The sequence below is a fragment of the Semicossyphus pulcher genome, unplaced genomic scaffold, assembly GCF_022749685.1.
Source record: "Semicossyphus pulcher isolate SPU_LCO1_2020_fin unplaced genomic scaffold, fSemPul1.0.p SCAF_3, whole genome shotgun sequence".
Lineage (NCBI taxonomy): Eukaryota > Metazoa > Chordata > Actinopteri > Labriformes > Labridae > Semicossyphus > Semicossyphus pulcher.
Window position 1 is genome coordinate 11,873,825 of NW_027211704.1, and position 27,713 is coordinate 11,901,537.

At 40.8% G+C, this 27,713-nt stretch overlaps 2 protein-coding genes across 2 annotated transcripts in view; one reads left to right on the forward strand and one right to left on the reverse strand.

The window, feature by feature from the left end:
- Positions 1-26,800, forward strand: part of syn2b (synapsin IIb) — an 87,598-nt gene extending 60,798 nt beyond the window's left edge. Inside the window, exons 6-13 of the mRNA XM_069677552.1 lie at positions 12,397-12,459; positions 13,942-14,084; positions 14,504-14,578; positions 15,832-15,934; positions 19,956-20,132; positions 20,422-20,488; positions 23,126-24,005; positions 24,801-26,800. Coding sequence (XP_069533653.1) covers positions 12,397-12,459; positions 13,942-14,084; positions 14,504-14,578; positions 15,832-15,934; positions 19,956-20,132; positions 20,422-20,488; positions 23,126-24,005; positions 24,801-24,954 — 1,662 coding nt within the window. The 3' untranslated portion in view covers positions 24,955-26,800. The remainder of the gene's footprint in view (positions 1-12,396; positions 12,460-13,941; positions 14,085-14,503; positions 14,579-15,831; positions 15,935-19,955; positions 20,133-20,421; positions 20,489-23,125; positions 24,006-24,800) is intronic.
- Positions 268-11,128, reverse strand: LOC138605357 (metalloproteinase inhibitor 4-like). The gene is made up of 6 exons (XM_069677551.1): positions 11,110-11,128; positions 10,672-10,970; positions 2,693-2,790; positions 2,166-2,280; positions 1,359-1,483; positions 268-1,141 (listed from the first exon to the last, which is right to left on the reverse strand). Exons 2-6 carry the CDS (start codon positions 10,808-10,810, stop codon positions 944-946), a joined length of 675 nt encoding a protein of 224 aa, XP_069533652.1. The 5' UTR covers positions 10,811-10,970; positions 11,110-11,128; the 3' UTR covers positions 268-943.
- Positions 26,801-27,713: the final 913 nt, after the last annotated feature.

Here is a 27,713-nt window from a genome sequence, read left to right on the forward strand (position 1 = left end):
AAAAGGGGGAATTGAACCGTGTCCTGTTACATCATTTCTTTGCAGGAGAGGTGGCTTGGCGTCTACAGGTGGCAGTGTTGTTGTTAAAGCGCTGGATTAGATTTTTTTGGCAGAGGAAATAGTACAGAGTTCAACTGAGGAAACTAAACACGCAGAACCACAAGATAATAACTTCTAAGCTAAAAGATCCTGTTAGACTTTAGAGGGTTAGTTTTTACTGAAGTACAATATTTACATTCTCTGCAGTTCAGAGTACAAACTGTGACAGATCTGTTTTAAAATATGATTAATTGGGGAACGTCTGTGTTGCTGTGTTTGATATATATACAGTGCATATTAATTTGCCTGGGATAGTTGTTTACATACATATTAAGGAAGAATCTTAACATTAGCATCAGTTGGGAAAACAGAAAAATGTACCTGCAAAAGTTTAGTGCACAAAATATTTAATTAAACAAGCTTGTGGATTGTAGAATTGTCTCCTACTGTTTTACAGAAAATGCCCAACCCTTACAGTAAATGCATATCCTTTTATCTGTTATGCATAAACAAATATGGAGTCTTCTGTATTTGTCAAGGTCTCGCATTGACCGTCAGGCCATCAGATATAAAGAAGTGAGGTGACTCATTTGTAGTGGATGGTCTGCTGCTATTCTTACTCTGAAACAGCGAGTGAAGCGGAATGTGTGAGAGCGACAAAATGAGTCAGAGGAATGTTATAACACCTGCACTTTATACAAATGTTCCTAGCATTGCTGTAGTAACCACCTGAACCCTGCTAACGGAGGTTTAGCTCCATCGAATTTAAAAAATCTGCAAATTTTGGCGTTAAATCTGATGCAACTTTTTAGCCGAATTTTAGCGTGATTTATGCAAAGGCAGGAAAAGTTTGTTGGGACTTTGCAGGAGTGATATTGGGTGAAATGAATGTCAGAATTACAGGTCAAGGGTCAGACATGTCCAGGAAGTCCTTCTCAGGCGGAGGTCCACCGCGGTACCAGCTACAGGTGGTGTCGGAGCGGCGGATGCAGGCGTACTGCCGAGCCTGCTCCCCATTTAGGCTGTTATCCAGCAGCCAGTCAGTCCACAAGCACTCGTCCTCTCCTGTGGACGCACACGGCACCGTGTAACACGTGTTGATCTGAGGAGAGAAGAGATTTTGATTCATTTTGTTGTTATCTTTCTTTTGAGAAACTGTTTATAAAGACTGTGTTGAAAACATCTTTTTTACTTAGATGGAGAAAAAGTTTGAGCGAGAATCAGAGATAGAATATCAGCTCTGTGTTTCCTGAGGCATCTCCAGGACTGATAGACAAGTGAAACAACACCAAAAAACGAATACATTTTTAATGACTCACTCTGCATTCACAGCCCATCTGGTATCTGTAGTTGAGATTCTTCTTCTGCGACAGTGATAAGTTGTCCCAGGACTCCACCAGATCACACTGGCCAATAGAAATTCTCCCATCGCTCCACATGCTTCCTGTTCAGTGACATCACAACACATTGAATATTTAATTTAGCACACAGCAAGCCAAGGTATGTTGCTACATTATACAGCCTTAGCGATTATATTTTAAAAATGTTCCTATAAAAAAAGATTTTAAAAAGAAACATTTTTTCACTTTGTTATCTTGCTAATAGAATTTGGTTCTATTAAAATGACTGAGACTGATAAATATAAATAAAATGTTTGCTGCTTGAAAGATGGATACCACTCTTGTGTCTGTATGGTTAGCTTAGCTTAGCACAAAATATGAAATTTGGGCAACCAGGTAACCTCGTTCTTGGTTTATTTACAGATTAAACAAATGAGGAATAAGGTGTTGATGAGTGACCTTTAGAGAGGATGGCATAAGAATTTGGTTGAACATAGCCTTTTTCTAGTCTTAATGCTAAGCTAGGCTAACCAGCTGCTGACTGTTGCCCTGTTGTTAATGGAAAGACATGCAAGTGGTCCAAAAATGTCCAAAACAGCAAACTATTCCTTAAAAAAAAAACTGTTTGGAGACAAAACAAAAGATTTTGCCACTATCAGTCCACTTTAAAAAAAAACACTGATGTACTAATTCAGTATTACTGGAAGTAGCCCAACTTTCGTAAGACTTTCTGCTTCTTTTTCCAAATAAAAATGCAATATAAAAACTGACCGCTGCATACTGTACCTGAGAGCAGATACCCTGCTTTATTGTTGGAGTCCAGTTTGACTCCACACAGTGAGGAGAAGACAGGCGTGTACACGTACTGGATGTCCTTGGCTTTGTTAAAACCTTTGAACATCTGGACAGAGAGAAACACAGGGAGAAAGTTAAACACAGTGTGCTGTGTCTATGGCAGCAATATAAGAAGTAAGTAAACAACAAAACACAGTAAGCCTAAATGCCTCAGTCCTGGCTGTAAATATGTATTATTCAGCAGATAGTTATAAGAGCGGCTTATATTCAGCGTTAACATCATAAGGCCAAGTGGAGGCGGTTATTTGCACACATTATGGCCTGTTTAACAAGACATGCCTCTTTCATTTAAGAGGTCTCAGCTGATTGTCCATGCAGTTTTTGTTTACTTTTCTTCGCATATTTAATGTATTCAATCCCCACATGCACCACAGAGCTATAATACACAACAGCATAAACAGTAAAATTGATGTACGCCTGCACCAGCATCAGCTGCTCCTGCTGTCCAGGGATCTCACCTTGATCATTTTGATCTCATATTGAATCATCTTCATGTAAGGTGAGGAGCTGTTGCTAGGAGACACAATCTTCTCTCCGGAGATCTTTGCCCTTATCACTGTCAGAGGAGACGAACAGGAAGTAAAGAAGATTCAGATTAATGTTAATGCCAAATAAATGCAGGAGGAAAAGATTTACAAGACAGACAATAGACAACAATCTGAATTATGCATGTTTATGATCAGTTCGTAAGTTTTTCCTCCCTTTCTTTCTTTCTAGATAGATAGATGTGTTTTGTGCTTCCTCTCTCTCTCCTTTCTCCTCACACAGACAGTGCAGCCTTCCCTCTCAGCAGTAGTGATACCGGATGTGTCCCTCCTCTCCTCTGGGAGGGAAATCAAAACCCACATGGAATAACAAGTAGCTCTCTGCTTGCACACTCCCATTAACTGACTCCACACACACACACACACATCTATGTATACAGTCTATACCACACACACACATTTTATCAAGCCAAACCCCGCCTGGCACAGAGGTGACTTCACATTATTTTATCCGAAACTATAAATCAAGTAGAAGAGTAAATTGTCCGTGGTTTTCGACGGGAAGGTTACAGTGAAGTCATATAATTTTACAACCTCTCATTCATAAACAAAATACTTATTAAGTAAAGTTTTACTTGTGTTTTACATTTTACTCACACACCGCAATATCCAGTCCCCACTGTGCCGAATCAAACCCTGTTATTACAGACTTCATTGCTACATAAGAACGTTTTTCCTTCCATCAAAACTGATTAAATCTGCACCGTCAGACATCTGCACAACTCATTATGTTAGCTGACGTATCAATTTCACTGTCAAACTTTTCCTTTTAACTAATAAAACTTCTGTAGCTCCATCAGTCAAACATAATTAAGTTCACTATTATGGCTTCTTCTCAGGCCTTAAGAAATCCTGCCTTTTGACTTTGAACTTGGCAGACGGCTGCATTTACTAATCAGCCAACAGAAAATGAGCGGCACCACTGAAAATCTGAGAATTGCATACACTTAGAACTGCAGTAAGGCTGTAGTCAGAGGGGTACTCATAAGAGTACAGTTTGAATCAGGGGGTTTTAAGCTGTACAAAACTAAAAATACAAGAGCAACGGTATAAGGGAAGGGTTTAACACTGTATGTCTGAGCATCAGAGGCAGGGCTCCATTTATTGCTATACAGTAAAAAGTTACCCAGAACTACTCTGTCCTTAACCCCACTGTCCAAACCCCATGCCTCTGGATACAGGCAAGTACTGATTTTAAAACATTTAGGCCATAATTATAATAATAAGGGCTATTTAAGTGTCCGTACTGGCCTGGGAAGTTGATGTTTCAAAAATGTTTCTTCCAAATGTAAATAGATGGGGTTAAAGTGTGCACTTCAGTTGATGATGATGGTCACTCAAATTGACTTAAAGCCTGGCGCACTGCCTGGGGACTGGAAATTACAACTGCAAGTTTTAGCATGTCAGGCTTACTAGCGAAGGCTATTACCTGGCAGCCTAGCATTATGTTCATGTTCTATGCTACGGCATTTGTCCAGTTAAAGGTTACATCAACGACGGCGTTAACAATTAGTTTGCTGAATGGAGCAATATTGTTTCTTTATGCCGATGTCTCCTATGCTAATCCTTAGCGGTTGAGGATGCTGACATTTAGCCCTAGCCATGTAGCTTCAGCCTCAGTCATCAAGCACATTGTCATATGTATGTAGTCTTCAAGTACCTATTTAACCCACTTGTACAGGGTTAAAAATAAGAATTATTATTATTATTAAAAATAAGTTGGAAACATAAAAAAAATCAAACGGAGGCAACGTTTTCAACCAGCTTATAAGCTAATGTTAGCTTAATTAGCTAGCTAAATACAGCGTATGAAATCTGCTAGTGACAATTGTCATTCCAGCAATTGTCATCAGCTAGAAATTATAACTTTTGTTTTACCATCCACTGTTTGATAAAAATGAGCCATTGATTCAGAATTGAATGACAGTTTTGAGTGATAAATCATTTATCATTGTACACTGCATTATGCGCTTTGCTAGGTTAAGCTTGACAGGGATAGAACCAGCAACCAGGGGGGTGGGGCTTAGCTAAGATGATTGTTATGTGTATCGTTAACAATATATATGTGATGTACTTAAATATCTTTTTTGGTTGAACTAGTGAGCAATGAAAACTTGCAGATAGCTGTCTGAAATGCTCACAAACACTGCTACATTACTGTCATTCCTCCACTTGTCTATTGTTCTCTCTAAAAGAAAGGAAACTGTACCCTGTGGATGCAAAACAAAGAGGCAAAAATGGAGCAAGTGACCTTGGTAGATCCATGAAGAAAGAGAAACCCTACAGAATAAGAGAGGGAGAGAACGTGTGACCCAGCACAGCTCTAACCCTCGCCCTCTCACACAGCTTTGCAAACCACCCCCCTGTTTTGTGCTTTTCACTCATCACATAACTGCACCGCGGTTTTGTGTGCTGGTAAGAAGAGGAGGAGCTCAGTGTGTCCTTTGAAATTGGCTTAGTAGAAAAAAGAGACTTCTTTTATAACAACAAATACAGGCTGACAGAAAAGTCAATGCGAACTTGTCTGAAGTGTTGTAGTTTAATCCGAGCGCTGCATCGCCCACAGAGAGACAGCTGGTGCAGGGACGTTCACTTTATAGAAAATGTCAGAGAGCGCAAGATTTAACTTTGATACACTTCACTCTTCTGTTGCATGATTCATCGCCTGAGGCTCAAATAGAGCGTAGCAATAAAGCTGAAATCAAATAAAGCTGCCCCTGTCAGTTGACTGATACAGCACTGGTGTAGTTGAAAAGGTGATCCGAGTGAAGTGGAAATCACCTTGAGGTGGAAAAGACCAAAATACACACACACAGAAAGTAAATGGGTAATGTGACCAGAGTATTAATGCTCTATGATCCTTGCATTTTACATTACAGTGTCTGAGCGCAAAAGGACACACCTGCCTGTGAACTCGCCTAGACTCGTGCAGCTCTGACCTTAAAAAAATACAGGCAAATAATTAGAGCTCAGTTTGATTAGTGAAGTATGTTGTAGTGTTGTGGATACATTTACATCAAACTTTTTGAGACCACTGCCCTACCTTGAGTCATATGGTTAGTTTTCTTGAGTATTTCGGGTTTTTTTACTACACTTGAGTGTAATAACAGTTTTAAATATGTAGCATTACTACTGTGATTGGTTATAGTAGAGTTCCAGTGCTAATTGATACCAAGTTACAAACCCTATACACTAAAACGCTCTAAAGGTCAAAGTATCAATAATTTGTGTCATGAGTACTTTTATTATTGCTAATGATGATTGATGATTGATAACGGACATTTCACTGCTCATACTTTTGTGTTACAGCTCAAATAAAATTTTGCATGCAGGACAACTGAATACATGAATTTAGAAGATGAACAATAGTGGATGCTTAAGTCCTTCACCAATATTGCTTTCTACAGTTCTAAAATTCTAATCCCAATATACTGGCCCCTAAAGATTTTTCTTATACATACACATACATACATTTTAATACATAATTAAACATAATTGACAGGCATCCCAGGATTTCAGTGCTGTGCTCTTTGGCGGCACCTATGACCATAAACGGTAATTGTGGGACCACTCTTCCCAGATATCTAGACAGTGTTGCATGTGTGACGTCCACGGTTGGCTCCGGTTGTAACTCTTGATTTTCCTCGCTTACTGTGTGTGTGTTGTGAGCGTCGAATTTGTTTCTTTTTCTTTGGATTTTCACTTATTTTTGAGTCGATCTTTTTTTTGTTTGTTCAGCCATAGTAGATTACTGTTTACTCGCAACCCTTGCAGAGACCGGAAAAGCAGCCGCTTAGCTCCGCCTACCCTCTCTGGCAGACCAACCACTGCTGGGTGATAGACAACGCGTCACTAACTGGGCGCCGCTTGTGATTTTTACTGCGAAAGTCGCCACAGAAGCCCAGTCCATAATACTGCAAATGCAAAAGCTTTTATCGGTGGGCCATAGGCTCAATAACCATTGTGATACCTCATTCGACGATAGATAGTGACTTTAAAGACATTTATTTATATTAAAATCTTCAGGATTATTACTTTATCTATTGGGACCAATAAATGTACCTAGCAGGACATTTCAAGGTATTATTTACCTTAAATTTATATTTGGATTTTGTACTTGGGATTTATCTGTTATAGGCCAATTTTGGGAATGTTGTGGCTCATCATTTAGCCAGCATTCAGCAGCCTGACGACCCCGCTAATTCATCAGCCTGGCTCTACATGTATTTGTACATGGTGGTATGTTTTTATAAGCCTATGCCACGTCTGCTACTAAACACTAACGTCACCAACCAACTATGATTACACCACTGAATAAAGCTGTTGAGCTCACTGCACAGAAATCCACTGCGCCAAAAATGACTCTCATATTATTGGCCTCTTTGTCCGGCTCAGCTCTTTGATCTGCACTTCCTCTGGCAAGAAGAAAGATATCTGAGTGTAGATGAAGTGCTTTGGCAAATCAGTCGCCCCACTTAAATCTCTCCTTATGAGCAGAGTAATGGGTCTATGTGTCCTATTAATGGTAAGAAGTACACTATGGTGTACTGTGCTCTCTGCAAGGATCATATAGTTGGCAGTCTGAGCGTTGGCTCATTAGTGCCCGGGACAGAAGTTGCTATGGCCAATTAACTAAGAATAGTGCAGTCATTTTTCATAGCAGCAGATAAGTGGCTTTAATCATTTGTTTAGATAAAACTCAGAGTGGGATCATCGTTCAGACCTTCATTTTCTTGGGCAGTGATCAAACATTTTCACATCTTTCATTCCCTAAATTAAGTATAAAAGCTGCACATCAAACTCATTTTATTCCTAGTTGCTGTCTCTTTTTTAAATGATTCTTTGGCCCAAATTCTCTGAAATGTTTACCCCCCCTACCTACACATCTTTGCAGTGAGCACCCCTGGTTACAAGCTCAATTCAGTTGCTGCAGCTGTGTTATTACCAGGAATAAGGACAGGCAATCCTGCAGAGTGAAAGTGGCGGTGCATCTGCCTCGCAGCTACATAACCAACGAGAAATATTGCAAACTTGTACCATGAGAACTGATGTAGTAACTAACTTCCCCCCTCCCTGATGAATCGGCACCCTTGTCATGCTCACAAAGCTGGACTGTCAGCGGGCTTTCACACTGATATTGTTAGTATGCAGACCATTCGACCAAGCCTATAGACATGGAAATGAAGTGGGGAGAGCGAGGGAAAGAAAGAGAGAGAGATGGAGTAGGCTGTGTTGGCATGGCTTGGCCTCCGTCCAACACACACACACTGACACTCATACACACAATCTCAAACACACAAGCATGGCCGGGGGAATCGTCCAGTGTTTGTCCAGATGGGATATTACTCAGATATACAGCTTTATTCAAGGGGCTCATCGACTCTGACAACACTGTCAGGTCAACTAAAGGCCACCACCAGCCTGCGCTTAGAAAACAACCTGAGCAGTGTAATCACAGAAGCCACTAAATTCAGGGTTTTCTCAGGGTAAACAGGGGATTTTCCTAAACTATTCATGAGTCCAGAAAGTTTCATGCTACGTGAAAGGGACCACTGACTCTTGTACCCATACATTTAAAAGGAAGCACAGACTCGAGCCCAATGCAAACCCTGAGGAAATGTTATCCAGTCACAAAGGAACCTGAGGCTAATTGACTACTTGTAAAGTTTGCCCTCTTACTGTTACTATGTCCATCAAGCTTTCCGTTCTTTCACGGAACAGATCCACTCTACAGTGATAATAGTGGCAGATAAAACAGTTCTTTGATTTCACACAGTTAAGCTAAATTCTCGATGATAGCTTGTAAGGTGTGTTTTTATCCACCGTAATTGAAAAATGCTCGATGAGCTCAACTATTTGGTTGAGAACTCACAGTCCTGTACTGTAAACTTGTCATGTCATACATGATATCATGCAAGTAGATAAAGCAAGACAGCATTGCTTTTTAACTGCAGATACTATTTAGCCCTAGTATTACATGCAGTACGGTAAAATATGGGGAAATTTAATATCATTATTTAATTCTGACATCCACTGTTTGGATGTTTAGCTCAGAGAAAGAAATGCTTGGACAAGGATACAATGAAAGTATGTTGTCTTGGGTGGTGACAGTGAAGTTGCTTAAGATCTGGACCAATCCGCTAACATTATTCTGAACTTTGGTAGACGATTTGTCTCCAACTCAGATGGGAGGTAAAAACTAGACGGCCATTGTTCAAGTCCTAAAGGGGAGTTAAACAGTTTTATGTAATCGCAAAAGGCATAGGTAGTAGGATAAACATGCTAATTTTCCCAGCATATTTTCAAAAAGAAACTCCTCGCTCAATCCGTTCTTTACACTTTTGCTCTTGTGATTTTGAGGACGGTCCAATAGAAAGACACTAATAGGGTGCAAATGCTATGAGTTCCCAGTTTAATTCCCTTGTTGTCCATTTGCACTTCATTCCACTACTCTCTTCCCAAGATTTATTCACCAATCACTATAAAAAAACGATCCAATCTTTTAATGAATAAATAACTAAAGGAAAATACCCTGGATGGGGATCGAGTAATGCCACATCTCCATTTGAACACCTTCAACATGTGGGGATGCCCAAAACTTGAGTGACTCCTTATAGTTGTAACTCAACAGTCAATGGGAACCAATTTGTTATTAGTCCTATGAAAACTACAGAACAAAAGGCCAAACAATGGTTGTAAAATCAGACCTAATGCCATACCCGCACAGAGTAGAAAGTCTACACTGAGACTTGGTTTAGGTCCATGTAAGTCTCTGGTGTTTGTAATGTCAGGCCTGAATGAAGACGACATTCTCATACATTCAGGGCCTCCATCATCTCTTTGATGACACACTTTATATGAATAACTGTGTCCTCAAATCTTTGCCCCAAATATTCTCATTGTGTTCTCATAACCCAGATCTAATTTGGCATTATGGCGGTTCTGAATACAGGTCCCAGCCTCCATTTTACACCGACTATTTTAAGACACATTTTCAAAGCACTTTAAAGGGGCTGATCTTAAAGGGGGGAGATACAGAGCAGAGATAGAATACCATCAAAGCAAATGTCTTCGTGGACTTTCTCTTCCTGTCTTTCTCTCTCCTCTGCTGGAGTGTAACCTTTGACAGAGGCACATACTCCAGCTTTCCACGGTCTGGAGCCAAGTGCTCAAAGTCAGAGCAGAGTGTTGGTTTTGGCCGGTGCTTAAACAAGAAAGAACTGGATGATGGGGGGGCGTCAGACGGAGAGACAGGCAGACCATCCCACCGACAGACAGACAGATAGATGAAAAGTTGGCTGGGGCCACTTTGGCCCCGCCTGTGTTTTAGGGTTTGTTTTTCTATGATCCAGAGCAAGATGACTCAATTATGTAACTAGAAAAAACAGACAGCAGGCTGCCCTGTTTTCAGATAATAATTAGAAAGGCCTGTCGGAAACAGCTGTGTGTGTGCGTGCGTGCATTTTTTAAGACTATTTTGAAAGAGAAAAATTCCTAATGTTATTACAGATACTTTATAATCAGTCAAAAAACAGTTGTGAAAAGCTTTGACTGTCAGACTCTCTTCCTAAAAACGTCACAATTCTATTGACGTAATTGAAAAGAGCTGAGATAATAAATCAACGTTTTTTCAATTAACAACCGAAGCTCAGCTCTTAAGCTCTATTGATTACTTCCTGTCAAAGAAGGTTCACACTGTGGATTGATTTTTCAAGTTCATCAATAAAAATCAATCAGTTAGTGAAGGAAAAGGGTAATACCTCGCATTTTAAAGCCAACCATCCCTTCTGGGTGATTTTATCCACACTTACAACCACTTCGTCACTTTTATTATATAAAGCAGCTTTAAGAACGTTTATCCAAATGAACACAAAAACTGAACATGAACTTACCGATCTCAGCGCTGCAGAATAGCTGCTGTGGGTGAGCCGGGTTGCAGCTACATCCCTCCACGACTTCCTCCATGCCTGCACCAAGCAAAAGGAGCACCCAGAGCCCCAGACACGCACTCCGCTCCTGGGACATGGCCATGATGACTCTGGCTGCCTCTGACTCTCGCTCCACCACTCGATAAACACTTCGGCAACCTCTTCTGATCCTGTTAAGATCCGCGGGAATACAAATCAGGCCGGCAGTCAGCAAGATAGTAGAGCTGGAGTAGTGAGATGAGCTCGGCTGAGCTGAGAGGCAGCTGTGGATAGAAATGTTTTCATAAGTTTAGTCTGAATTCAGGCCGAAGCAAATTACTTGAATTGGAGGGACGCTGCTGCTGCTGCCCTCTCTCTCTGTCCCTCTCTCCCTCTCTGTAGACAACACACAGAGAAACTTACAATAGTTGGATCCCCTCACACTCTGGTCTTGAATGCTGAGAGGGTCGCACACAGGGAGCCTCTTATGTACTCAACAATTTAGGGACAGCCTCCTCAAACGCTGAGAAAAAAAAAATACCATCCTTTGCCTCTTCTTGTGCCCTCTTTTGATGTCCTCCCTCTTCTCCCATTGGCTGCTGTGAGTGTATTCATGCAGTTAGTCATGAAAATTATAAGTGATTAAAGTTCACACCCACACACTGCTTTTAAAACCATTTGTACGTTTTTTTTTTGAGAATTTTAATTTGTGCTGTTCAGATGCTGCTTGTGATCGTCAGAGCAACATCTGAGTCATGAATGCAGGAGACAGTGTTTACCCCACAGAGAATTATCGTCCTACTCTGCAGATCACCTCAACTCTCTTTTAGCTTCTATGCATTTACTTGCAAACAACTTTGTCTTATTAACTTAATATAGTTATAAATTGATAATATTTGACCATCACAGATTTTTGTAGCAATAAAATAAGAGTTAGTTGAGTGACTCATGGTAAAAATATGGCATTTACAGTATATAGAGTGCTGTCACCTCATTGCAGACCTATAAGGAATTCAAGTTACTCTAGACCAGCCCAACTGGTCGAGCCTCAGGACTCACCACCACCTCCTTAATGACAAATCGCGACCAGAATTTCTCAACCACTCAAAAAATATTTGAAAAAAAAATGGTGCAGTTTTGGCCTTGAGGAACGTAACATCACAATATGTCAGCTCCACAAAACACAACAGTATAATGGTCAATCAAATGACCAGCAGGTGCCAGTGCATCAGAGGAAAATATTCCCTCTACAACTCATTTAGTGAACATGCTTTTTTTCAACAGAAATAAAACTACATTAGGGCTCATCAGGTTTCAAGAATGTAAATGTGTTTATAAACTAAACTTCTTCTGCATGCTCGTCATAAGAAACCCATGTCCTTCAAAATAAAAGCGCAGCAAAGACTTTTTACCACCAACTTTTTTTTTCCAAGCACACTTCTGCGACCCTCTGAAAACAGCTCCGCGACCCACTTTTGGGTCCCCACCCACCAGCTGAGAACCATGGCTGTATATTATTTGTTGAGATTTTCCTTTTTCGAAATGTTAGACAATAAAGGCCTAATTCCTCTGTGAATTGTGACAGTTGCTCTAAACAGCAACTTCATTTTTCATCTCCAGTTTGTGGATATGTTGGTATGTTGAAGCTGTAGTCTTTCTGTATTTTTTTTTAATCTGTATTGATCCTTTTATTGTTTTATTACTTTTCAGATTACAACACCAAGTTTCCCAGTCGTGGTGAAGATCGGACACGCCCACTCTGGAATGGGAAAGGTAAAGTTGCCTCTTTCCTCTTTCAAGCTTCAAGAAGAAACGTTAACAAAGTTTTTTCACAGTTACTTTACGAACTTAAAATGCTACATTTTGAGTTTTCAGGTAATGTGACATGTAAACTTTTGTGTGGTTGGAATAAAAGCCAACTGTGTATCTATAGCCTGGCAATATGCAAATGAACAGAGCAACAAAGCATAAACATAGTGGTCTTTTGGCTTTACATTTTTTAGTAGTGAATATTTACCATTTGCACGTAACATAACCTAAAACACTTTGTTTCATACTTAGGTGCTTGTGGATTCAGATTTTTCCAAATTTCCAGCATAGATCTTTGTTGTTTACAAAAATGCCTCAACAGCGTTTATCCCCGTATCAAAAGTTGTGGATAAATGGTTGTGATTGGTCCGACCCTATTCAGGTCAGCTGTAAATGTGTCAGAGCAGGAGAGGGACTTGACACATCTGCCAGAGCAAACATGACAGTATCTAATGCATGTGTCAGTTCAGTTGGGAAAACTGCTGCCCGGCTGACGCCCACACATTAGACTGTCACATCTAATGCTTCCTCTGACTTACATTACCACTTTATCTGTTTGCCTCTTATCAGTCTTTCCTTATCTTCTCCTCTTATCACGACCGCAGCACATCACTTTATATTCTCTTTAGGTTGTTGTTTGCTCTTGTAATGAATTGATAACTGTGATAATATTTTATGGGTGAATCAGAGTTACTGTTTAACCTCTTTTTATGGTTCCCGATCGATCCGCCACTCATCATTCCACTGCACTATCTGATATTGTGTTATTGTCCTCTTTACTTCTTTGGTCATTCCACCATCTCCTCTTTTACAGACCTGTATTTTACTACAGATTTAGCTTCTGTAGAAATGCCCCTTTTTTGTGTTTCAGTCTAAGGGTGAGATCACTTGTACAAAGTAGACCATTGTCAACACAATATCTTCTTTTCAATACTCCATATTGATTCAGGCCATTTATTATGTCTGCATTTGCCTTTTGTTGTCGACATAGAAATATTTAGACACTACAAATGCAAATTGCAAGGACAATGAATGAATGAATCAGTTAAGATCACCCAAAAATAATTATATTTTTCAGACTTTTGTACACGTTAACCAACTGAGATATAATGTTTTTATTAGCGATCTTTAAAGGTGATGATAGCCAGTAAACGGAGCCAAGCTAGCTATTTACCGTTACTTCCAGACTTTACACCAAGCTAACTGCTAAGCTAACAGCCTCTTGCCTCTAGCTTTATATTTAAAATCTGAATCAGTCTTCTCATCCAACTATAAGCAGGAAAACAAAAGCCTTATTTTTTAAGTTAACAAGCAGTAAAAGTTTTTGCAAATTTTTTGGACAGCTATGTCCTCCAAAGATAGAGTTAAGTATTTGTGCACATTTAAACAATCATGACGGACTTTCTTTACATAAATAATATTTCTACATGTGTTTTTGCTCCGTAGGTCAAAGTGGACAACGTGAGTGACTTCCAGGACATTGCCAGTGTGGTGGCCATCACTCAGACATACTGCACCACGGAGCCATTTGTAGACGCCAAGTACGACATCAGGGTCCAGAAAATCGGCGCCGACTACAAAGCATACATGTAACTGTTCTTGTTTGTTAGTTGGTTTCAGTGCTTTTCCTACCTTGCATCTTCATCCATCGGTTTTTAGGAGCAGAGCGACTTCTATCCTTTTTTATAAATGGTGCAAAACCTGCCTGTATCCAGTACATTATGAATAATATAACACACTTACACACCACAGAAATCATTTACTTTTTTCTTACAGCAGTACAGTTTTAATAAATTGACAAATACCAAGGAGGGGATAAATAAATGGAATGAATCAGGTCCCTGTCCTTCATGCTACTGCTGTAAACCTGTGCATCCACTGTAAAATAAAGAGCAGCACTCCTCTGGCTACAAGGTTGTCTCGATCTCTCTTGCCTGTGTTAATCATTTCTACAAGTGAAGGTCGGTGTCTGCAATAATTTAACGCACAATTTCATCTTCTTTTCCAGGCGAACTTCCATCTCTGGTAATTGGAAGAGCAACACCGGATCTGCCATGTTGGAACAAGTAGCCATGACTGACAAGTGAGCACCGCTTCTACATTAGTGACGCTCAGGCTGCCCTGGTGTCGCACACGTCGTCCTTGTGTTGTGTCACAGTTAGTCACAATGTACTTGCACAGCAGAATGATTCAGCTGAATTAAGTTCACGCGGGTTAACCCGGATTTTTGGAAATCATTTGATGTTTTTGGAGGACTTAAACATGCACAGGAGGACGCTGTGCATGTTTTATTCAATGTGTTTTGTGTCTTTGCACACAAAGACAGAGAGGGAATAAATATTAGATTCTGTGAGTGTGGCTCGTGATGTTTTTTCTTTGTCAAAAACAAAGGAAATTTCTACACTGAGCTGCTCCGCTCACGGCTAAAATCTGGGATGATTGATAATCTTGACGCCTATTTCAAGGCAAGTATTTTGACCTTTCACAGCAAGGATGTAATTATAAACATTAAAAATGCATGCCCACTGGCATGGCTTAAAGAGACTGCAAACAGATGCAACAGAGTCAAATTATTTAAGCGACAAATTTGCTGCAAAAGAGACCTATGAAGAGATGTAGGACAATAAGTGGTATTGTGTGTAGTGTCTTTGCTTCACCAACGTAAGTGTGGAGCACAACAACAAAATCGACTCAAAAAGTACATTTCAATACTTACTGGAGGCTTACTTTGCAAATATTTGAACTGTCCAAACCTTACACTGCCAAGTACGCAGCCCCCTACATAATGAGGCATCACCAAGTCAATCATTTCAATCATTAACGGACATAAAGATCAGATAGGGTTGTTTAATCTGTGAGCTATTAAGGACATCGATTTTCAGCCTTTTTGTTTGGTGAATCTGACACTGGAGAAAAAAAAACATATGTCAGTTTTCGCCCTAGGTTGATTGTGTTCAGTTTTCCAGACAGCAAGTCGATGGAGCTCTTTACAAATGCAGGTGCAGCAACCCAAGGAAGCGAAAGCACCTAACAGGCCTAAGGCTAGAGAGTCTTTGTTACAGGTTTACTGTCAGGATAAATGCCCGGAAGAGCCGCATTTGCACCCACGTACTGTGCTGTAGTGATACATAAGCCAATAGTTTTGTTAAAGTGCTGTCTAAGAACAAAACCGTACCTTTATTTTGCTGAGCAAGACGATGTAAGGCAGGAAAAGTTTCATACAGAAAACACCCGAAACTCCTCTCAACCTTACTCGAGCTCCAACTTCGGTACTCTGTTTCCTGCAAACAGATTATGACTCTTTGTAGACCTTAATCCAGCTTCTCTCTGTGACAGGTATAAGCTGTGGGTTGATGCCTGCTCGGAGATCTTCGGAGGGCTGGATATCTGTGCCGTCAAAGCCATCTGTGGCAAGGATGGTAATGACTACATCACTGAGGTGAGAAGGACACATAAAGAGTGGATGGAAGGAGGGGAACTCAAGAGTGACTTATTAGCTGAGCAATAAAACATTGGCTCTCATTATATAGCAAGACATTTTCACTGCATTGCTGTATTTACTGCCTCGTTTATTTGAACACTCTCACCGTGTTGACATCAGCCTGGTGGAGTTCTGTTTTGTTAAAGGGCTAAAAATGTCTTTGAGTGTTAAATTTAGCGCCTCTGGCCTAATTCACACCGCTGGGTCCTGAGATTGTGTGGCTAGCAATAAACTGACTGAACCTAACCTAAATACATATTTGGTGCTTGATGACTAACACCTGGTAGCGTCTCTGTGTTGTGTCTGTATGTGTTTTTGTCTGTCGGGTCAATTTCAGCATCAATGTTCTTTCATTCTGTTCCTCTCTAGTACTTTTTCATCATATTGGTTTCATGTTTCATGTCTGTACTTGAAGTCAGTACCACATTGGTTGTGAATAACACATTAATATAGGAATGTGTGTTGCCATTCCTAAAAGCCAAGTGGTCATGCCTCAGTGGGAAATCGCTCAGTACTCTGATCCCATCATACAAAAGTTTAAAAGGCAGATTTAACAAAGCTTATGATGTGATGAAGATTGAACATTGAGTAGACTCCACCAAACAGTTCTGGCCTAAGGCAATGAAAAGCAGATCCCAAATGCAAACATTGTGAAATAGCTTGTAGAGTTAAACCTGCAAAAGAAGGTCATGGATGGAGAACCAATCTTATTGCCCAAGGGTGCAACATGGAGCCGGTGTGTATTGACTGTAGCCAGGAGGAGACCCTGGCCAGTGAAGGAGCAAGAAAGACTGTTCAGGTGGGCAGGACTACGGTGGCAAGGAAAATTAGAGCGAAAAGGCATTGAATGAGGATGGGGAAAAAACTCACCAAGCTTTGGTGACACAGGTACAGGCTCAGACTGCAAGACTGGTTGTTACTTAGACAGTGGGATACTAGATCAGACTCAAACAGAGATAAAGGCTAACAGTACCACAGAGAAATGAGTTCAGGATCAGACAGAGATTTAGATTCTAGTGAGGCACAGGTGGAGAAACTGATTCTGATCCAGGTTCAGTAGAGAGTCAGGCAAATGCTTAAAGGAAGAGACAGAGATTCAGTTTCAGGCTCAGACTGAGGCACAGGTTCCAGTGTAGAAGAAGAGACAGAGTCAGGGCAGGCCAGAGAGGAAATCTGAGATTGAGACATATAACCGTCTCCCACCGAAATTAGCAGGTTTTTCAGACCCGTGAAAACCCGCTAATAAATGCCGATTGTCTCATTTCCCCTTGCCAGTGAAGTATACTCCTTTCGGTCTCTTTTCTGCTGCGTCACCGTCTGATGTCACAAACGCGCCGGAGACAGGGTTAGTAAACAGTGAAGATGTTACAGTGGTTAGGTGTTTATTGTATCTATTACTCATTCGGTCTGTTTATCAAACCCGGCACCAACAAATTTGGAACGATGTTCGAGTGCTTGGACGGAGACGGACAGAATTTGTCACCAAGATGACAGAGACAGACAGAGCATAGCATCACGCCGGAAGGGGGTAGGAGATTGGTGTGGTTTTGTGTTCCCATCAATAGGCGATTGAGGCGATAATTAACCAGGTCTGCTGCAGAGTCATTTGACCTGGGTCTGAATGCCAATTATAACCTTTCCCACTAAGCAAAAAAGCCGGGTGTTTGCGGGCGTTAGTGGGAAAGGGGCTATAGAGTCAGGTTCAGGCTTAAAGGGAGACACAGCCTAAAGCTCCGGCAGAGAAACAGGTTCACGCTCAGAAAGACTGATTCAGGCTCCGGTAGATGGGTTCAGGTTCTGATAGAGAGATAGGTTTCATCTCTGATAAATAGACTATCTGGTTTTGGTAGAGCGAGCCAGGGTCAGACACAGGCAGAGAGTCAGGCTCAGGCAGAAAGAAGGATTCCGGTTAAGGCTTAGAAAGAGAGACACTATCAGGCTCAGAAAAAAGAAGAATACAGGTTCAAGCTCAGACAGAAGGAACAGGGAATTGAGGTAAAGGCTATAATGACTGGACGACCGCAGGAATGCATGACAGATGGCTCTCAAAAGTGCTGGGCAGTCGAAGCACTAGAGAGCAGGGCAGTGGAAAGACTGTAGAAGGACCCTTTGGACCATTATACACTTGAACCAAAAACAATCCAGGTTTCCCAAGTTGAGAGGGCATAGAGTGGCTATGGCCACCAATGGGAAGATCAACAATTCTATCCTACTCCTCCAGTCAGTATGAAGTGTACTTGGGCAAGATACTGAACCCCAAATTGCTCCTAAAGGCATGGCCATCAGTTTGGGATTGTCTGTGAATGACTTAGGTGGGATAGAATTTGATGGGCAGATTCTCACTGCCATCAGTGAGTGAATGTGTGTGTGAAGGCTGGGAATGTGGCATGTGGTGTAAGGGGCTTCAAGTGGTCTGTCGACTAGAATGGCGCTATATAGCGGTCCACTTATCACGCAGGGAGCCTTTCAAAAGGGCAGGCAGAGGACAGAAAGTTGTAGCACTACAGAGCCACAAAGCAGGTAGAAAGCCAGCCTACAGGAAGTTAGCAGTAAGGTAGTCAGGGAAGCTCTGGAAGTAACCGGGCATGACCCAAAAGGACCCAAAAGAAACTGGAGAAAAAAATGGGCAATCTGGAAGAGGAACTACTTTGGCCATAAGATTGAACTGTTGAGTGGCCAACAATTCAGCCAACTCAGGGCGCAACTTGAAGAGCCAGGGTTTGTAGGACACAAGATAGAGTGCTCTAGAGAGCTGCTTCCTCCTGGACGCTTTCTGGCTCAAAGTACAGAGCCACTCAATGGTGTAGGAGGTCAACTCGGGCCCCTTCATCCACAGAAAAAGCTGGGTCAACTGAGGCGATGTTTGTCAAAATTCTGGTTGCTGAGAATGCAGAGCTGGACCAGATAAACTGCACATATGGTGAAAAACAGTTTGAAAACCATCAATGAACAAGCTAAAAGTTGAGGATGAATTATCATTCAAGCCAGGCAAAGAAACCCAATGTTGTGGAGTCGGAAGAGAAGGTACCCAACAGGTAGACGTTTAAAACAAATAGATGATGGCAAATATGGCATCACATGAATTGGCAGGAATGTGTAGTAAACTGTGGTTTACATAGAGTAAACAAGTGAAACAGGTTGCTCAAATTACCGGCAGCAGCAGAAAACTAAAAGAGGATAATGAATAGAGAGGTTAGGCGTGATGGAGATTGGACAATTATCATTACTGAAGCAAAGGAGAGAGAGCCGGAGGCCAGAGAGGAAAATGACACAGGAGCCACAATGACACAAACACCCAGTCACCGCGGTGTCTAAAGCAATGTTTCTTAACATCCCACTCTAGCTTTGAAATTGCCTTACTGTCAGAATTAAATGGTCAGGTGTTTGGCCAAAGGAAGTTTAGATGAAGAAGTGGGAAAGACATCAATAAAAGTCTCCAGATGAGTCATCTCCGCTGGTAAACTGTTTTGGTTTCCACAATGATGCAGTAAAATTGTGGATACAATATCTTTTTATAATGTTTTTGCTTGCTCCTTAAAATTATATAGCATTTAACTTGGGGGAGGGAGAGGTAATTAGCACATTTTATGCAAAAACAGGCAGTTCGGTGTGTTTGAACATTTTGGGGCTGCTTGTTTCTTCATTCTCAACCATTTATCATGTTGTTATTTTTCTAGATTCACTCAAATTACATATCATATAATAAATTGCTAAACAAATTGTCGAAAACAAAACATTCCCATATAAACCATCTCCCACCATCATAAAGATCATGAAGAACTAATTTTACACAAAGAATAACTTTATATCTATCTTGAAAAATAACTTGCACTCCACTGAGCACACCAGAGCACCATAACCACACAAGAAGTGTTGACCAGTGTGCGATTTACTCCCTTTTTTTGCTCCTACCTGGGTTAAAAAATATTTCAATTAAAGGCTCTCTTTTTAATGCATTGACTGTCTCCTCTTTGTGCAGGTTGTGGGTTCATCTATGCAGTTGATTGGTGATCACCAGTCCGAGGATCGCCAGCTCATCTCAGACGTTGTGCTGGCTAAGATGAACCAGGCACTGTCTGCCAGGTCATCTAGTATTTCCCGCTCACCTGCCCGCTCCCCTCAAGGCCAGAAGGCGACCACTGTGCAGCCCCAACAGGTACAGGCTGTAGGAAATGAAATAAAAAAATAAAAAAATAGATAGCTACAATAACAAATGCTCAATATGTGCTTTAAATTCTCATCTGAGTATAAGAAGCGGCAGGCTCTAAAAAAGAACAACCCAGGATGTTATTGTCTGCAAGAAAATCATTTAATTGTAGCCCTTCATAATTCACTGCAGATTCTTTACCAGAAGCAGCCTAACCATGTTTGCCTCTCTTTCCCACTGTCTCTGTTTTTGTGTTTCTTTCTGTCGGTCTTTCTCTTGCCCACTCACTCTCTCCCAGAGTGCTGCCCCGAAGGAAGGAGTGGCAGATCCAAACAGGACCTCGGGCCAGCGTCCTCCACCTCAAGGTTGTTTGAACACTGTTCTCCATTGTAATACAAGTGCTGCCACCATAGGATCAAAACATGTCTAGGGAACAGAATCAGTCTTGAGGAATTTCTCTTAGACATCTTAAAATATTTCTTACTAAATAAAGTATATATATAAAAAAAAGAAAACCTTCTCTGTCAAAAAATCACTGCCATGAAGGAAAATACAGGAAAAGTTTTTGTTTGTTGACTAGAAGAAGTTTCTTGCAGATTAGGGATATAAAGCTATTAATGAGTGAGCTTTAGATATGGTGGTGGGGGGATTTTGTTACCTTTGATGGAGCCTAGCTAGCCAAGTCCTTGTGCCAAGCTAAGCTAAGTGTCTGCTGGCTGTGGTAGCTTCTTCATTACCGTACAGTCGATGGTATCAATCTACTAATCTAATTCTTTGCAAGAAAATGAATGTGAATTTTACAAATTGGAAGCTGCAGTTTGTATTTCATCTGCAACCTTATGTGTTCCTTGAAGGTAAGATTATCATCATTGCATCAGTGTAATTCACTGGCTTCATGGCTGCAATGGGGGGGCTGATATTTATACTCTTCAGCTTTAAGCCTTGTCCATGTTGAACTTGTGACTTTTTATACATTAGTATACATTAGAGTGCATTTATGTCTTGAGATTAATTGCAGCTGCAGCGTACGTGTCAGTGTGGTGTGCTCAGGGCTGATGTGTAAACTAAATGTGCCTACTGTTAAAAACAGCGTATGACATTGTCAATTACTAAAGCCATTATTTGTTGTACTGTGTGTGTCTGTCATTTTGCACGTTTGTTTACTATCTTGAATTCCTCCTTTTCCTATTTTGCATGGAGATGACAAATAGCGAGACTCCACTTTCTGTAATGTGTTTTTTCTGGTCGTTTTATGAAGGCCAGCTCATTCAATTACATTTTTACAGGAGTGTCAGATGTGCCCATTGTGTTGAGCTGTTAAGATGTTCACATGGAATTCAGTCTGACATTAATGACTTTGCCTTTTAAAGATAATAACACTGTCACATATGATTGGACAGTGGCAGACATCAGCCTGTTTATAGACAGATTATCTGTTTATTTTGTATGCGTTTGTAACAGGAAAGAAAGACCACTTCTTAAATATATGGTTCATGTTTACTGCGCGAGTTCTTCTGAGCTAAGTCGAGTCTTAGTGATTCATGCTTGGCTATTGAATTGTTCCTTTCATCTTTAAATCCTGTGCATTGTAACAGTGAGTTTAATGTGATCAGTGATTTTTCCTTTAATCAAGCAACAAAGCCACCTGAGTGTTTTGTCAACAAGCTTGGGGTTGCCTTTGGTCGTGCATTAACCTTAATTGTTCTGTGTTGTAATACCTGAGACAAGACAAAGTGGCGTTACACGGTACACAGTACATGTTTTTCTTGGCAATTATTAAACTTGGATACGTGATTCTTGACAAGTTTCAAAGAAAAGAAACATCTTTTTTCCCCTGCATGATCATTCCTTTTATTGCTTGGATCCAGACCACTGGATTACTGATATTTGATACACAATTTGGCTACAAATAAAAGTTGATTTAATCTTTCCTGATTGATATAAAAAGATTAAGTACAAACACATGTCAAAGGCTTTACCAGCTGTCATCCAATTTAATCTAATAGCGGAGATAGAGCAAAGATAGAGTATGTCAGCATTTGTATCCAAGCAAGTTCCTATTGTGTCGCCCTTTACAAATTGTGTTTGTACAAATGTCTTTTTCTTTGGTTTTTATGTCTTGAGTCCAAAGCAACCATTGGGATGCTTTATGACAAACTCTGATAAACGTAAGACTCGTGGCAATTGAGCTGCCTGCAGTAATGACTCTCTGAGAATGACTGGGATGAATTTTCATGAAGGTTTTGTACTGGTCATATCGTGATCATGTGTATGAGTATGTATGAAATAAATATTGACAGACTCAAACTCATAAAGTGAACATAGATTATTATATACAGTGTCCACTGTCTTCAATGAAACCCTTTCTAAGAGTCTTAAACATCAATTTTACATACCCAACTATTAGCCACTGGAAACTCATCCCTGCCCATCACTCTTTTTGTGTGTGGCATGATGTCTTGCTTTGTTGCACACATGTTTGATTCATTAAGTTGCCAGAATTATATATCTGTTGAACCATACTTTCCATCATCCTCATTTCTGACTCTTTCCTTTCTTCTCACTGTCTCGTTTTTTGGGCACATGAGTTTTGCTTAAGAGCAGCTAACACTTGGCATGAAGACTAGTAACCACACCTACTGTTAACCGTTGATCTGCCGCCCCCTGCTGGTCATTGCAGTCCAAACATTCAGAGCCTGCTTTGCCCCTGTCTGTTCTGGACAGACGAGTTGGCTAGGATTAATAAGAATGTGAAAGGTCTTTATATGAATGGGCATATTTGAATGGGCATGGGCCAGCTCATTATATGTATCATGTTCTGCTTTGGTCTTTGGTTAGTGTAACAAGTGCCTGGTTTTCTAACTGCAGCATTACAATAAAAGGTGCTAGATCTAAGAAATAATATTTATTAATTTCCTTTAATTCACTTTTTTGCTTATCTTGCCTTTGTGTGTATCTCTATAGAGATATATTTCAATAACTATCTTTTCTCAATCCTCTAGGCGCACCACTGAAATCACAGAGTGTAGATCAATCATCAGAGTCAGCTAAGAGAGCATCTGACCCAGTACCAAAGCCTGGTCAGGCCCAGAAATCTGGTCCAGGTCCAGCTCAGAAACCAGCTCAGGCTCAGAAGCCAAGCCCAGTGCAGAGGGCGGGATCAGTCTCAAAGCCTCCAGTGCCCCGGCCTCCCCCCATGACGAGAGCCCCATCTGTCACAAAGCCAGCCCCAGGTTCTGCTTCCACCTCAGCTCCAGCCAAAGCTTCACCGACATCCCCAGCAAAGTCAGCAGCAGCAGCAGCAGCAGCCGCAACAGCTCCAGGCTCCCCTCCAACAAAAGCAGCAGCAGCAGCAGCAGCAGCAGCTCCTCCGGGCTCCCCTGCAGCCTCAGCCACTGCTCCAGTCCAGGCCTCTCCCCCGGCTTCGGCTCCTACCACAGAGCAGCCCAAGCCCCAGCCTCAGGGCTCCCCATCCCCAGCTCCTGGGAAACCAAAAGAGCTGCCCCCCAAACCCACACCACCTGCAAAGCCCATCCCACCTGTTCGCAGGAATTCAAAGCCGCAACTCCAGCCAAAGCCGCAAACCCCGCCACCTCCCAAAGCTTCACCTAAACCCCAGCCCGCTGCCCAAGCCCCGGCTCCCACTCAGGCCTCAGATACTGCCTCAGCCCCTGCCCCAGCACAGGTTCAGTCCCCAGCCAAAGCCAGCCAGTCCCCTACAAATGTCCAGTCTCCAGCCAAGGTTCAGCCCCAGGCCAAGCCGCCCTCTCCTTCCCAAAACCCTGAGCCTGTCCCAGCTGACGCGGCCGCGGCCTCCGATGAGGCCGAGGCACCTGTGGAGGAACAACCAGGGTCCCAGCAAAAGACCCATCCTCTGCTGAAGTAAGAGCCGTATTATCAACGCACTGTTGATAATGCAAAGACATGCATTTCAATGGGCTAAACAAAATTAAATATCAAAATACAGTCTTGAGTAAAAATATTACATATGCGATTTAATTCCAATCATGCTGAACACAAAAATTATCGATTCATTTTTTATTTTTTACATGTCATTAAGTGTGTCAGTCCAAAATCACATGCTGAAATTATGACCTATTTAGGTTACACTGACTTATAGGCTCTCCCATTAAAACACATTTCAACACATTATATCGTAGCTGTAAGATCAATAAGTTGACATCAGTCTAAAGTGTTTATCAATGTGTCTGTCAACTTTAACTTCTTCTGTTTAACATCTTTAACTAGATTTTGGAAAAAAAACGGTCATTAATGACAATATAACATGAGGAAGAGAACGTATTTATATAAAATATGTTTTCATAGGTAGTTATTATACATTAATAAGCACAAAAGAATATCCTTATATCTGCTTATAACTATATAATAATTAGTTATAAACTATTTATAATGTATTCATATACTGATATTACAATATAGAGGGATTAAAGTGCAATGTGCACATTTTGGAATGTTTTTTTAAAGACCATTGTACAAATACTGTGTTTATGATTTTTGGGCCCTCTTATTCATCTCCCTGTTTGTCTTCCTTCCTTCCTTTTCCCTCCAATTTATTCTATTAACAATCCCATTACCCTTTTCCCCCTTGCCATCCATCCTCCCTGCGTCCCAACCTTCGTTCTCCTCCTTCTCTTTTTCCTCCCCTTCCCGTCCCAGTAAGTCCCAGTCTCTGACCAATGCCTTCAACGCCTTCAGCGACTCCTCTTTCTTCCGCGGGGTCTCGAGCTCTGGAGGCGACGGCCAAGAAGAGGCGAAGGCCGAGACTATTCGCAACCTCCGAAAGTCCTTCGCAAGCCTTTTCTCTGACTAGACACAGCCTAACCGTAGTTAGCCCCTTAATGATTCTGGCCGTCCGTTTTACTATTGGCCAGTGATGACTTGACATTAAATGTGAACCAGTCTGAGATTAAACTTTGTGTGTTTACTGTACTGTATTCCCTCCGTCCCCGTCCCTTTGTCCTCCCTTTTCAGCTTCTCTGTGTGAGTTACAGTGAGGGCTGCTGGGTTGGATGTTCAGTGAATGATGCCGTGCACGAGTAATTGGATTGAAGGAGTTACGTCATTGATATAGACTAGAATAGAATAGAATAACAAAATGTTTATTTTTCCCAGAGCACACTTTATGGAACACTTTCCGAAGTATATAAAAGTAGAATATTTCAGACTTCAGATGGAATGTACATACAGTATATATATATATAGATATATGTATACATCCGGGATATAAATATAAACATATATTACTATAAAGGGATATAAGCCAATAAGAAAAAAAAAAATCCAGAAGCACTTTTCAATTAACTTTTGTCAGTGACATAACTCTTTCATTCAGTGGCTGGATTCAGACACATTTTAAAAATAATTAGATGTTTGACATTTGATGGTTTCCCCACCAGTGAATCAATTTTGGTGAAAAGTATGTGAGTGGAGAAAAAAAACTTATTTAATGGTTTGTTTCTGTGTTGATCCAGCCGTTGTGTCTCTGGTCCTTGGCTACCGACTAATGGGCTTGTAATTGCTGCCCCCTTTTTATGTCTACAAGCCTCGAAGATCAATGTCGTGTGAGGGAGTTTGAAATACACGTGTGTTCATCTGTGTTGTTATGCATGGCTCCTCCAAGTGGCTCGGTTTGACTTTTGGAGCAGAAGGAAGCTCTATCAGTGTTGAGTTTCCCTCTGTTGCCTCTCTCTCTCTCTCTCTCTCTCTCTCTCTCTCTCTCTCTAGATGTTGTAGCCTTATTGTGAACATGTTTTCAATTCGCAGCTATGTTTGTTAGCTGTGCAGGCCTGGGTCGACTACAACTCGAAATGCATTCATTTACCTCGAGTGTTTAAACTTGGACACTACTGGAACAAGATTGATTGCAACTGTTATGTTTGGCGCATAACTGAATGCATTTCAAAGAGTAAAAAGACTCATGCCTGTAGCTGTGACTGGTGATCTCTTGTTTCACCTCTGTGTAGATCTATCAACAGTATTGTAATTTGTTGATTATTCTCATGAAAAGACATTGAGACAGTAGTGCAATAACACCTCGACATGACTGTTGAGCGCTGTCACCCTACTATAAATATAAATATGGTCATACATACAGGATCTGTGTATCTGTTTAATACCTTATTCTTACATTCCCTTTAAGGTTCCTTTCGATGGTGACTTTTAAGGTTGGCAGGCAGAAGCTGGGTTTCAGATTGATACGACATATTTCACTGTCGGTCTTTCTGATTAATCCAGAATGTGCTGTGAGATTGAAGTTAAGGTAACCTGGAATGAACTCTTGACTGGCCATTTTCAGTTGAGCTGCTGCCTTTTAAGTTCATATCAGTAAAATAAAATAAAATAAAAAGATCTCAACACTTAAGAACCGCATATCAACCTGTCTCTTACCCATTTCCAGTACTACGTTGCAAGTAAATTATAACATATTGTATTTGTATGTATGTAAGTGTTATCTCAGGAGTTTATTTTTTGTAATATATTGATTGATTTATTTTTTTGAGGCTCCATATTTATGGTACAGTATATATTGTTTGTTTTGTATTGTGTTTTTATTTGTAACGCAATACTGCTTTGCATGATCTGGTGACTGATAATGTTTTTGTTTTTTTTCTGTACAGATAAAAGTAAATAAAGATGTGGTTCCATCATTCCACTGATTCACTGCGTCAGTTTCATTCTGCTGGATGTGCCTCTTTCTTTGAGGGACAAAGGTTTCTTTAAAGAATCTTTGCAATATTGAGAGACACAATTAAAATGTTTTCCTTACGATAACAGGTTACAAATCTCTTCATCTTGAACCATTTTTTTTTACGATAACAAAAAAATTAACAAGTAATATTAATATAATACGAGTGTTATATTTTATTGCTCAAAACTAGTCTAGGTCACTTTTCAGACCCTTGTGGTGACTTTTTGTCTAAAAAGCGACAAATTTAGCGACTTTTTCAGACCAGTGATATATGTTATATTGTAATTCATTCCCATGTATGCTGCTCAGAGTAATCACAGTTCACTGTGAGCCTCTGACGGGGCTGGCCTGAGCCAACCGCTAAGCGTTATGCAAATGAATACGTGATGACGTCACCTATATGCAAATTAGAGTATGGCATCATCTGGCGACTTCTAGCGACTTTTGGAGCTAGTGCGAGCTACTTTCATTGGAAAACAGTTGGTAACACTGACGGTAAAAACCTACATGTGAGCAAGAATTGATATCAAACACGTGAATTCATCAAAAGTGTCCTCAACACAATTTTTTTCAGCTAAATATGACCTCACTTTGGTCTCCACAAGTCCGGCACCAAAATTTTCTTTACAAGTTGGCCTTCACTTTAATTTTTCCAGTCAGAACCATTTTTTTCAGACCCCACATGAACGTTAGTCAAAACAACCAACCTTATCTTTTAACCAATTCCTAGCTAACATTAGCATGAGTTAGCTAACATTACTATTAGCTAGGCATTTACGCCTTACACTCAAAACACTAATGTTAGCTAGGAAGTAGTAAGTGTTTGAATGCAATTGTTACCTGTTGTCTAACGGATAACGTGTTATCAAAATGCTGCTTTA

Bases quoted from the DNA above. Each gene is read 5' to 3' on its own strand.
- LOC138605357 (XM_069677551.1), bottom strand. From the start codon at position 10,810: ATGGCCATGTCCCAGGAGCGGAGTGCGTGTCTGGGGCTCTGGGTGCTC. The intron at 2,791-10,671 runs GTAAGTTCATGT...CTCCTCTGACAG, and splicing joins ATTCTGCAGCGCTGAGATCG to TGATAAGGGCAAAGATCTCC. The intron at 2,281-2,692 runs GTGAGATCCCTG...CTCTCTGTCCAG, and splicing joins ATGAGATCAAAATGATCAAG to ATGTTCAAAGGTTTTAACAA.